At 43.6% G+C, this 12,008-nt stretch overlaps 1 protein-coding gene across 11 annotated transcripts in view; it reads left to right on the top strand.

The window, feature by feature from the left end:
• The window catches only part of bptf (bromodomain PHD finger transcription factor), a 44,236-nt gene that overhangs the window by 14,649 nt on the left and 17,579 nt on the right, over positions 1-12,008 (top strand). For 9 of the 11 annotated variants that reach the window (XM_029246603.1, XM_029246606.1, XM_029246605.1 and 6 more), the window contains 14 exons: positions 830-1,003; positions 1,362-1,537; positions 1,750-2,105; positions 2,344-2,475; positions 3,231-3,360; positions 3,590-3,725; positions 3,816-4,166; positions 4,277-6,566; positions 7,004-7,128; positions 8,028-8,156; positions 8,371-8,521; positions 9,266-9,305; positions 9,895-10,141; positions 10,490-10,657. In XM_029246603.1, coding sequence (XP_029102436.1) covers positions 830-1,003; positions 1,362-1,537; positions 1,750-2,105; positions 2,344-2,475; positions 3,231-3,360; positions 3,590-3,725; positions 3,816-4,166; positions 4,277-6,566; positions 7,004-7,128; positions 8,028-8,156; positions 8,371-8,521; positions 9,266-9,305; positions 9,895-10,141; positions 10,490-10,657 — 4,605 coding nt within the window. The remainder of the gene's footprint in view (positions 1-829; positions 1,004-1,361; positions 1,538-1,749; positions 2,106-2,343; positions 2,476-3,230; positions 3,361-3,589; positions 3,726-3,815; positions 4,167-4,276; positions 6,567-7,003; positions 7,129-8,027; positions 8,157-8,370; positions 8,522-9,265; positions 9,306-9,894; positions 10,142-10,489; positions 10,658-12,008) is intronic. The other 2 variants (XM_029246604.1, XM_029246601.1) reach the window with 1 other exon arrangement.

Raw genomic sequence — 12,008 nt, 5'->3', positions numbered from 1 at the left:
CATTTTATGCCTTTGCTTTGTCATGGTAAATGAGTTTGAATTGCATGGACGAAGGATTTTGTTAATTGTTGAACATTTCTTTTGAATGCATGTTATGAACATTGTTCCTTCATTTGTTGTAGTGCTCTCTGGTTGTGGTTACTATTTGATCCAGACCTCTATCAAAACTGGCAGATTGAATCAGACCCAGACAGGTGCCAAGTGCTCCTCTTCAGACCGAGGGAGCTTGTCCTCACAATTGGGGCTTTCTTTTCCGTTGAATGGTCTACAGAACTTGGGCTATCTATTCATAAGAGTGCTACGCACAGATCTAATAGCCTTTTAACACTTCGCATTTTCAGTGCGAGGTTGAGGAATGAGAGGAGTAATGTTACATGGTTTTACGTCTGTTCCTGCTCTCTCAGGCGCTTGTCGTCGTGGCTTTTCTGCTTGCCTGGCTTGCTGAAGTACAAACTGGAGCCGTGTTATGCCTTCTGTGTATTCTGTCCTAACGCTGTTAGTCTGTTTCACTTGTGAGGGGCTTGCGTGAATCTGCAAGAGGGTGTGTCAACCTCACTTGTGCACTAGAGGGAGCTATTATCACACTTTGCACTTGAGCTTTTAGTGCGTGACAATGGAAATATTGCCTCTGTTCATCAAACTCAACCTCTGTTTATATGCAAAGATCATTGTTTTTTGCAGTATTCTTTCCTGTGTGCTCCTGCGGTCCATTTCAGGGTGTCTCTGGTTTCTCAGTGCCTTTTTACACTCTTAAAATGTGCTGTTCCCTCAAAGAATCAGCATAATCGGGGTTAAGTTGTGTGTTTTTCTCTGTGCTAATGCTCTGTAGGCAAGATCTCAGATGCGGGGTCCCACAGCGAAGGTGGTCCTCCTACTTTCGGCCAACCAGTACAGGCTGGTGAGGAGAACAGCAGCAACCAGACATCTTCCTCAGAGGCCCTCAAGGGCCCAGAGGAAATTGAAACGGCAGAGAAGTCTTCCATCACTAGCCATGATGATGCAGGTGTGGCTCGGGGTCTCTTCTTACTTCCTTGGTTCTGCCACTGAGTCAAATACAACATGTTTTTATTCTCTCCTCTTCTGGGATTTTGTGGACCTATATTGATTTATTCAAGCTGTTTTACTTAACTTTGATCCTTTAGTCATCTTATATTTAGAATTGTACCATTGAGCTATGTACCTCATTCAGGAAGAATATCAAGGTATGTAGATGTTTGTGTGTAACTGATAGCTGTATAAGTAGTATATCAGAAATGTCTGCTGCTCAATATTCCAGTTAAGCAAGTATGTTCTAGTCCCCCATTTGTCCAGGGCTGTACTGGGGTTAAAAGGAATATTAAACATTGTTCCACTTGGAGCAGGTGATGGTAAGGAGAAGGCAAGCAGTGAGACCGTGGGCACACCTCGAGGGGCATCGGCAGCCACACGCATGGTGACGCGCTTGCGCAATCCTGACAGCAAATTGAGCCAGTTGAAGAGCCAGCAAGTGGCCGCTGCAGCACATGAGGCTAACAAGGGTTTCAAAGAGGGCAAGGAGGTCAGTTTCTGCCCTTTATCGCTGCCTGTTCACCAGTTTTTTTTTAAGCAGCCCTGTGATTTTTATTGCCCCGTGCTCTGTAGAAGAACTGGCTTCCACAAACTCTGTTCCTTTCATAGAAGAATATGTTTTGAGACTTTGTTGCTTCAAGGAAAAAAGCCACACTTAAACTGTTTGTCACTGAAGTTGACCACCTTGAAACTTCCTCCTAGGTTCTTGTGGTGAATAATCAGGGAGACATTTCTCGCTTGAGTACCAAGAAGGAGGTGGTAATGAAGGGAAACCTCAGCAACTACTTCAAGCTGGGACAGGAGGGCAAGTACCGTGTCTTCCACAACCAATACAGCACCAACACACTGGCACTCAACAAGCACCAGCATCGCGAGGACCATGACAAGCGCCGACACCTCTCCCACAAGTTCTGCATGACACCCGCGGGTGACTTCAAGTGGAATGGCTCTGTTCATGGCTCCAAGGTCCTCACCATCTCCACACTAAGGCTCACCATCATCCAGCTGGAGAACAACATTCCTGCACCCTTTCTTCACCCCAACTGGGCCTCTCACAGGTACATTCCTCCTCCCCATGTAGTGTCTCTGATGACATGTATGATAAACCACATTTAAATTTAAGCATCGGCTGTCTCAAACTTGCTTGTATGAGGTCTCATGTTAAAGATCTAATATTTTATATGAAAACTTCTAGTGTCATATGTAATGCAATCAGCTGTAAATCTAGAGGGATCTTTTCTGAGAGCACTGTGAAACAGTTTGTGTTGACTGCATTAAATGTTGTATTTCTGACAGGTCAAACTGGATCAAAGCTGTTCAGATGTGCAGCAAAGCACGGGAGTTTGCCCTGGCCTTAGCCATCCTGGAGTGTGCTATCAAGCCTGTTGCCATGCTACCTGTGTGGAAAGATTCTCTTGGACACACAAGGCAAGTGAAGACTGTTCTTGAATGAGCATTGTATTTCAACTAGCTTGGAAGATTAGGGTTATTATCCTGTGGAGGTTACTAGTTTGAGTTGTGGAAGGTACGCCAATCAAAAAAAAAAAAAAAAATCAGCTGAACGAGTTCACAGTAAACTGTTTTGGAGAAAGCCATCCTTGGCTCAGTAACTAAATACTTATTATTGTTACTGCTTTTACAAGTACTGTTAATGTTTCATATCTCTGTATCCATGGTGTATTTTCGGTAGCTGTGTAGTCCTACATGAAAACTGCTCACAGATGCAAACAACTTCTCTCTTCATTATGTGGTACAGAGGATGTTTACATTTCTGGCTTTATTGGGAGGTGATCCACAGCAGATCAAATGCAATATTGTGTCTAAGAAAACATTTGTGCTTGACCACTACCTGTTCCTGGCACCTTACCCTGAGTTTCCACTACTTTTAAAGGTTGTGTGTGTGTGTGTGTGTGTGTGTGTGAGAGAGAGAAAGTGAGTGGGGAGGGTATGCAGAGGCTTCCTGGGCTGAGCCAGTCCAGGCAGCACGTGCATGGCAGTCCCCAGCCACTCCCCTAGTTGCACGAAGGGCCTGGGGTTTGTTATCTATGGAGGCCAGCCAAGAAAAGCAGAGGCGGTACTTTGCCTGTTTGATCTGGTTTTTCTTTTTTTTTCCAGTTACCCGTTCCTGAACAGTCTTTGCGGCATCTCCTTGATTTCTTTTTTCCTTGCTCTTACCTTTTCAGGTTACATCGAATGACCTCCATTGAGCGGGAGGAGAAAGAAAAGGTGAAAAAGAGGGAGCGAAAGCTAGAGGAGGAGGAGACCATGCAACAAGCCACCTGGGTGAAGTACCCCATTCCCATCAAACACCAGGTAGGCCTCTTGCCAGTTTAATTACTGCTGTTGACAGGTGAGGTCCTTTTCAAATGGTCTCTCTGCATGAATCTCATGAATCCCCCTATGGATTGTTTGGTTGTTTTTATTGCATTACCCGAAATAGTCTGACCTTTTTTGTAAGGTTCTCCAAAAGAGTTTAACTATTGGCTAATACATTGAGCTGTGTAGTATGTCTTTTTCCCCTCATTTGTTTCCTTCTCTTAAGGTATGGAAACAGAAAGGTGAGGAGTACAGGGTGACTGGTTATGGTGGCTGGAGCTGGGTCGGTAAAACCCATATCCAGCGCTTTGTTCCCAGACTGCCAGGAAACACAAATGTCAACTACCGGAAAGACTTGGAAGGTAACGCTTGTTTATTGATTACTTGTATGTTAATGACCTTTGTTGAATATAATTTAAAAAAATTTTTTTTTTTTTTTTTTTTTGCATCAGCTGCTAAATATGGCAAGAAAACTTCACCTTTGAACATGGACAAAAAGAAAAGCACTGAAAAAAAAAATATGGAAACTCAGGAAAAACAAAGTGTGGGAGAGTTGTCTAAGTCTTTAAAAGAGAAAATACAGGATCTTATAGGTGAACCTTGTAAGACTATTTCACCAGCAAATGAAAGAACAGAGCAAGAGGGGAGGACTAGGGATGTGGGAGAAGAAAAAGTGGCAGTGATGATGGAGAATAAGACAAAGGACATGGACATCAAGCCAGTGGAGACTAATAAGGAAGAGGGGATTGAAAAAATGATCACGGAACCCATTCTATCAGACTCAGGGCACAGTGAAGAAAAAGGTAGTTATTCCACTTAAGCATGTGTACTAGTAGCTTTTGGATGCTAGATTTGAATTAGTCTAGATGTCTTTATGGTTTAATGATTTCATTACTCTTTTTTTTTTTTTAAGGGAAAACTGAAAACTCCGAGCCTGTAACCTTGGAACACAAGATGAAGGAGCCCAAAGGAGGATTTGTAGCAAAGAACGAGGTGCAGGTAGAGTCTGTGGAGAGACCCTTCTATTATGATGTTGTAAACGTTAGTGAGGGCTTCCTACTGCGTACAGTGTACAAGAAGAAGGTGAAGGCCTCCAAGCTGGATGGGCTACTGGAGCGCCGAGTTAAACAGTTTGCTCTGGAGGAGAAACAGAGGCTGGAGCGACTGAAGCAGTCATCCCTCTCCAAGTCGACTGGAAAGGGTGTTGCTACCCACTATCCTGCTCTGAAGGTAAAAATTGAGGGCAAATCTGCAATAGCCATTGCTGCAGTTCCTCAGGGTATCATGGTAGACAAAGATCAGGAGAAATTTGACCTTTCGAAGCCCAAGGATGTCTATGCTCCCTCGAATGCTCTGCCCAAGGGGCCCGAAGGAAGCGGATTGCAACTCGTTGCAAACTCCAGATTAGAAATCAAAAGTTCCTGGGAAAAGGAAGAAGTGTCTGTGGAACCTGTTCTAAAGCAGGGCAGCAACCAGCATTCCACAATCAGCGATGTGACACATGGAGTTCGCCTTGAGCCGAAGCAGCTCGTAAACAAGTTCCAGTGTGGACAGGAGACCAATGATCACAATGTAACATTGGACTCAACATGCAAAGACCACACCATCAGTGTACAGGCCACGCACGAGGGCACTGAAGACAAGGAGTACCCAGTAACCAAACCTGAAAGCACCACGGCTATCTTTTCCAGCCATGATAGTAGTAAACAGCTAAATCTCGGGAACAGTGTCGCGCTGTCCAAATTGTCAGAACCTTCCTCAGTCCCAGTTGCCCCCCAAAACAGTGACTCCCAGGAGGTGAAACACTCAGTTGTGCTGGACATGAATAAACAGAATTCAAACTCTCTAAATGAAAAAACGGGAGTAATGAGAGATCTTCATCAGTCAGAGCTGTACGGGCCTGAAGAGGCAGACAAAGCTGGCCCTCTAGACAGAAGTTCAGAACCAAAAGTAAGTGAAAGTCGTGAAGGTTGTGATTTGGATGAAAAGATCAATACAGAGCGCTCGTGTGATGATGATAACCAGAATGACAAGACTGCTGAAGAAAAAAAAATATTTTTTCCACCAACTCATATGAATGGAAAGGATACCACAGAAAATAGTCTTAACTTGCATTGCCAAGATGAAGCTCGCTCAAAGTTGACCAACAATGTTGAGGTGAAAGTGAACAACCTCACTAAGATCAGTAGTGAAGGAGACCTCAAAGTTCTGCCATTGAAGGATTCACTGAAGCCTTTTCTGAATGGCAGTTTTGCCTCAGAGGGACAGAAGGGGAAGGAGGATTACACTGCGCTAACATCTCTGCCATCTAGCCCATCTGTGGTGATTGATAGAGAAAAACTCGGTGTGGAAAGTTCTGACCATCTTCCCCCTCCAAAGGTGCCTAGACTAGACAATAGTGTTGAGACTGTTGATTCCACCGTGATGTCGCCTCCTTCTGTGTTGGGTTGTATCACCTCAGGAGAATTACAGAGACCAGATGAGCATAACAGTGCTGAGGCAGAGGCCACCATGCCCAAGAAAATGGTCCCCTCCCCAGTTCCATCTGCAGAGGAGTCCAGCCTTAGCAGCGACTTTGCAGAAGACAATAGCGGAGGCTCATCAGAAGCGAAAGCAGACGCTATCAAGACCGTCATCACAGAGGTGACCACCACGACTACCACCACTGTGTCCACCGAGTCTAAGACTGTGCAGATTGCTGAAATCTCCAGCACGCATAACAGCAATCCCACAGTTGTGTCTAAAGCAGAAAACTCCACGATATCCACCCTCACCACCATGACCAAAACCACAGTGACCAAAGTAAGCTCACCTGCACAGGCTGGCCAGACAAATGTCATGTCTGTGACCGAGGAGAGCAAGACCACAGTGGCCACCACACTGACCGATTCAGCCTCTGGCCCTGCCGGCTCCTCTGTCAGCACCATGACTATCAGTAACGAATACTCCACCAGGGATAAGGTCAAACTTCTTAAATTTTCCCGTACCAAGAAGACACGGTCAGGCACTGCCCTCCCATCTTATCGCAAATTTGTCACCAAGAGCAGTAAAAAGAGCATATTTGTTCTTCCCAATGATGACCTGAAGAAGTTGGCGAGACGAGGAGCCATCCAGGAAGTGCCCGTTTTCAGCTATAGTGCCAAGCCAGCCCTGGACATCTGGCCCTACCCTTCCCCTCGACCAACATTTGGCATTACATGGAGGTAAGCAAACTTATTTTTTTTACCTTTATTTATGGTTATTTTATTGTTTTTGGCTAAATTAGGTGTTTGTTTGACTTTTCTTGAGCTTTGCTTCGTTTTTTTTTGTTTGTAGTGCTTTCTTGAATTTGACTAGTTGACTAAATTGTCTGAGATGCTGAAACTAGAGTGCTACAGAGGATGTTTTTCAGCTTAAGTTTATACTAAAAAAGGGGGGAGAAAAAACATTAGTTCTTCATTGTTTGTGTTTCCAGACATGTGCCCAGCTTTTTAAAGTAGTCAAATGATGTTGCATGAAGCCGGGCCAGGTTCCTGACTGACTTCCAGTCCTGCACGGGCTTAGTTGCAGACATTTACACATATTCAGGCATTAAACGCAAAATGGTGAATGACAATTTTACGGGTGGGCTCGTGCTGATGTGTGTGGATCGTGCTTGTAGGTACCGACTCCAGACAGTGAAGTCCTTAGCAGGTGTGAGCCTGATGCTCCGGCTGCTGTGGGCCTGTCTCAGGTGGGACGATATGGCAGTGAAGCCCTCATCTGCAGGCGGGACTACCCGCACAGGTAACTATGGGCCAGCCCAGTCTTTGTCCCTGCATTGACACTTTACTGCTTGTTCTCAGAGAAAGTAAAGCAAGTAGGACTGCACTCTTTTTGTACGTGTACACACACACATACACACTGGCTGAAACCGCTTGTCCCAAGTGGGGTCGCGGAGAGCCGGAACCTAACCTGGCAACACGGCATAAGGCTGGAGGGGGAGGGGACGCATCCAGGACGGGACGCCAGTCCATCCCAAGGTACCCCAAGCAGGGCTCGAACCCCAGACCCACCGGAGAGCAGGACCCGACTCAACCTACTGCACCACCCCCAACCCCTGCACTCTTTGTACTTAACATTTTTGTTACCCAATTGTTTTTCAAAATTTTGTGAATATGTTAATATTTTACACAAATGCTTTTCAGCACTTTCACCTTCATCTGTGTATAAAACAATGAGACCATTAATAGTTAGGAGTGCCATACCTACTGCTGTAGTACCTTTGAGTAAAGTACTAATTCCAAAATATCTCCAGTAAAATTACACATCTGTATTAATGGGTGAATCAAAAGTAACTTAACATTGCAGGTTGTCTTGGGAAAAAAGATGTCAATTAAATTAATAAATGTAAATATATTTTTTTTGGCATTCAGTATCCACCATAAAGTTTGTTACCTCTAATTTTATCTGTTGCCTATTTCAGAAACACTTATGCACGCAGATATTTAATAAATGTTTCTATAATTTAAATCGATGCAGTTTTCGTAAATACATGGTTGATAAATTTACCTACACGAGATTCAGTATACAATTGATGTTGCGGTTATGATTACTGATGTATAATTAAATTGTGTGTGTATAACTGTATTTGGAATTTTGTAATTTTAATCGTGGTAATGGTTTGTCAATGCTCTTTGTTGTAGAAACTTCAGAGACTGAGATAACTACAACAGAGATCATCAAACGCAGAGACGTAGGACCATATGGAATTAGATCTGAGTACTGTATTAGGAAGATCACTTGCCCCATCGGTGTTCCAGAAACACCTAAAGGTAGGCTTTTGCTTTGCTGAAGAGGTATGCTATGACAAATGCCCTATTGGATCCTGAAATCTAATGGAAATTAGTTAAAATCACATTTTTAAATAGTAAATTTGAGACCTTTTAGAATAGTCTCCAAGCTCAGCTATTCTTAGATGTGTTGTCAGCTTAGGTAGATACGTACACGTGTGGTGTCAGGCTGAAATATCTCTCATCCTCCATTAAGAAATGCCCACACCCCAGAGAAAAGGCCTGAGGTCCAGTGCCCTGAGACCCAAGAAACCAGAGACGCCAAAGCAGACAGGGCCAGTGGTGATCGAGACATGGGTACCGGAGGAGGAGCTTGAACTGTGGGAAATCAGGGCTTTCTCTGAGAGGTGAGGCGTGTCGTCTTGCTACTTGCATGACATCGTGAAATGGACAGAGAGCACTTAAGAAAAGAGGTCACCCAGTGAACAACTCCACCCATCATGGTTTACCACTTCATGAACTGCCTTTAATTGAGTTTGCTAATAATATTCTTACATTTATTCATTTAGTAGATGCTTTTCTCCAAAGTGACGTACATCTCATAGAAAATACTTTGTGCATTACCTTAGGAGAAATAAACATAGCTGCAGGTATGTGAAACTTTACCAGAATATTGCCGATTTGTAGTCACCTTCCTAGGTTTTTTTGGAGATGCATATTAACTAGTATAGGGGGCATGGTGCAGTGGGTTTGGCTGGGGCCTGCTCTGTGGTGGGTCTGAGGTTCGAGTCCTGCTTGGGGTGCCTTGTGGCCGACTGGCATCCCGTCCGGGGCATGTCCCTTCCCCCTTCAGCCTTTGTGCTCTGTTGTTGCCAGGTTAGGCTCCGGCTCGCTGCGACCCCGCTTGGGACGAGCAGTTGTAGATGCGTGCGTGTGTGTGTTTGTGTGTATAAACGATTATATTCTTTAGTCTGTACATGTACTGGGTAAATACATTTTACCTTGTAGCAGAACGCCAGATCAGTCTCCTAGAACTTCAGAACTAAAACAAGCCTTTTCTTAGACATCAGTGTGATCTGTGGAATGTTGAAGCAGTCTGTTGACATGCTAACGGTGCTTTTTTTTTTTTTTTTTTTTTTTTGTGCTTGCAGGGTTGAAAAGGAGAAGGCGCAGGCTGCAGAGCAGGCAAAGGTTAGTATGAAGAGGAGCACAGTGAAGTCCAGTTTCCCATCTGCCAAGTGGGAGGACAAGGACTATTGCCACCTTTGTGTAGTGTTGGAAAGTGGCCTCCTCCAGTCACTCATCACAGGGGGCTAGGGCTTATGAGAACACGCGGTGTGGAACTGTGGGATTTCAGTGTGGATCCAGCTTTTAGCCACAGTATAGAAACTTGAGCACTTCACATGGAACTCATGGGGTAAATTCTTTCAGGGCGCTAATTTTATGTTTCAAAGACTGCCCAGTGTTGCCTTTGAAAACTTTCTAAATTTCTGTTCCCTCACAAAATTCCTTTGTGTTATCTTTTTCAAAACACTGGGGGGGGGAACTGTGGTTTAAATTCACAGTAATAAATCTGGTACAACATCCTTTGGTTTAAGATTAAAGGTAAAACCACACAAAAGAATACCAAACGGAGAGAATAAATGCCACTAAATGAATGAAAAGCCGTAAAACGAGAGGCGTTTTAGTCTTATTTGCCGTACAAGTCTTACTTTTCTTGTTTTGTGTTCTGTCTCTATATTAGCTCCTTAAGCCTAAGTGTTTCAGTGATGTGTTACAGAAACGCCTGGATCAGCAGAAGCTGGGCATTGGCACAGCCATCACATCCACACCAACCAGTAACGCTGCTACACCTGCCAGCACCCCGCAGAAGCTAATGGTAGGCTCCTTGACAGGCCAGATCACCCCTGGAGCAACTAAAGTAGTGCTTACTACAAAGATGGGCTCCCCCACAGTGACATTCCAGCAGAACAAGAACTTCCAGCAAACGTTTGCCTCATGGGTCAAACAGGGCCAGAGCAGCTCAGGTGGGTGCAATTCACTTTGAGTCCCAAGGAACAATGAAGTGTCTTATATTTACATTCATGAATTTTGAAGATGCTTTTCTGCAAAGCAGCATACAACTCGAGTAACCAAGCGCTTGATTTTATGGATGCAGTTTGATTAAAAAGTATCTGCTTTATTTTCGTTTATTTGCTGTTTTTGAATTATTAAAGTAACAGGCTTTCGATTAAATTAATTAGCTTTGAATTATGATAAAAGGGAACGGACAAATTTACTTGTTTTACACCTATGAAAACTCTGTAGTCTGTAGCAAGTTTACCGGTTTTAGTATGGATGGTGCTGTTGATATAAAAAACAATGGGTGTTTCCAGCCTCCACCAACTCCATCTCCACTGCAGCCACCAGCAGCACAACATCTGGCCAAACCTTCCAGATCACCAGCAGCCCGGTGTCCATGGCTGGCAAAGTGATCACTGCCAAGCTGCCGCTCCCTGCCAACAGCAAGATTGTCACAGTGAACGTGCCGGCTACACAAGGAGGTAGATTTGTGCCAGACAAAAGATTTAAGTGGGAGGATTTTGTGGGTTAGGGTATCTCAATGTGCAAGCTGAACTAGCAGTAAGATTCTGTACGACACACTCTAGCCTCTGTGGTTCCTGGGACATTGGACCTGTGTGAGACAGTGCATATTCAGTCTGTATTTGCTGCACTCAGGGGTCAGCATTTTGTAACTAGGAAGGAGTGACAATCAGGTAACTATGTTAAAGGATCTGAGCATTTTTGCTGTGCTAGTCAGCTACTTATTCAAATAAATCTGTAATTTTACCTATTTTTGAAGCTGGATTTTTAGATCAACGGTTCAGGTTAATTCCTTTTCTTAAGGGTCTAATGGCAAACAGCCCATAGAACCAACATGCTTTTGAGTATTGAAAACCAGTGTTGCCTGTTACTACTTGTGATCTGATGGTTGCATGTTCAGATTCTTGGAATTTGAGCCAGTTTTTCCACCCTGAAATAAGATTCTTTAGCTGAATTCCGAAATTACATAAAACAGCAACTTTTCCGGATATAGAAACCAACAACTTTTTTGACAAAAGTGCTGTTTGCACAGTACTAGGCTCAAAAAGATATTTAAGTGAAATCCCCACTGACTGTTTAGTCAAAGATTAGAATTAATCTGTGCTTAGGAAATGAGTTTTCTAAACTTTTACAATTTTATGTGTTGTTTTGTGAGTGTTGTGTGCTTGTGATATACTTAAGGATCCAGCCGTTCTTGACATTCTTCCAGTTCTTCCTATTTTTCTCAGTACTGCTCCAAAATTGCCAAACTTTGACAGTTAGTACTTGGCAGTGCTTCTCAGCACACAGTCAAATACTGGCAATAGCTGTGTGGAGAAAGGTTAACCTCAGAAATGGCCCATTATGAAGCCGTGTTATCTCTTTCCCGCACTTGTTAGAACCATGACATTTTAAACATATACTCATGTCCAAAATGTTAGAAACAGTGTTTCGTGAGTAGCTGTTGCAATTAGGTTTTTGCCTCCAGGAAATGGTTACGGTAATTGCTGAGAGTACTTAGATGAGATGTCACCAAGTAGTATTTCTCTGATGTTTCATTGGTGCAAGTACTCCAAACACAAGCTTAAATGCTTATTGCAGCATGCAGTTAATTGACTAATATTCATACAGTCAAGATTTGCCAACTGTATAGGAGTGTATTCTTTGACACTTGGCAGTTACCCGTGTAAAAAAAAAAATTTAAAATCTGGCTACATCTGAGCCAGTTCTCAACAGGAAGATGGGTTGACTTCCCTCAGTCAGGTTATGTCTAGTGGTACAATGACATCTTTGTAGGCTTTGAATGAGCTCTCCCTTGGCTTACAGAAGTCT

This window comes from Scleropages formosus, chromosome 20 (assembly GCF_900964775.1).
Source record: "Scleropages formosus chromosome 20, fSclFor1.1, whole genome shotgun sequence".
NCBI lineage: Eukaryota > Metazoa > Chordata > Actinopteri > Osteoglossiformes > Osteoglossidae > Scleropages > Scleropages formosus.
Note: the sequence above shows the minus strand (reverse complement) of the source record. Positions and strands in the feature narration are given on the sequence as shown.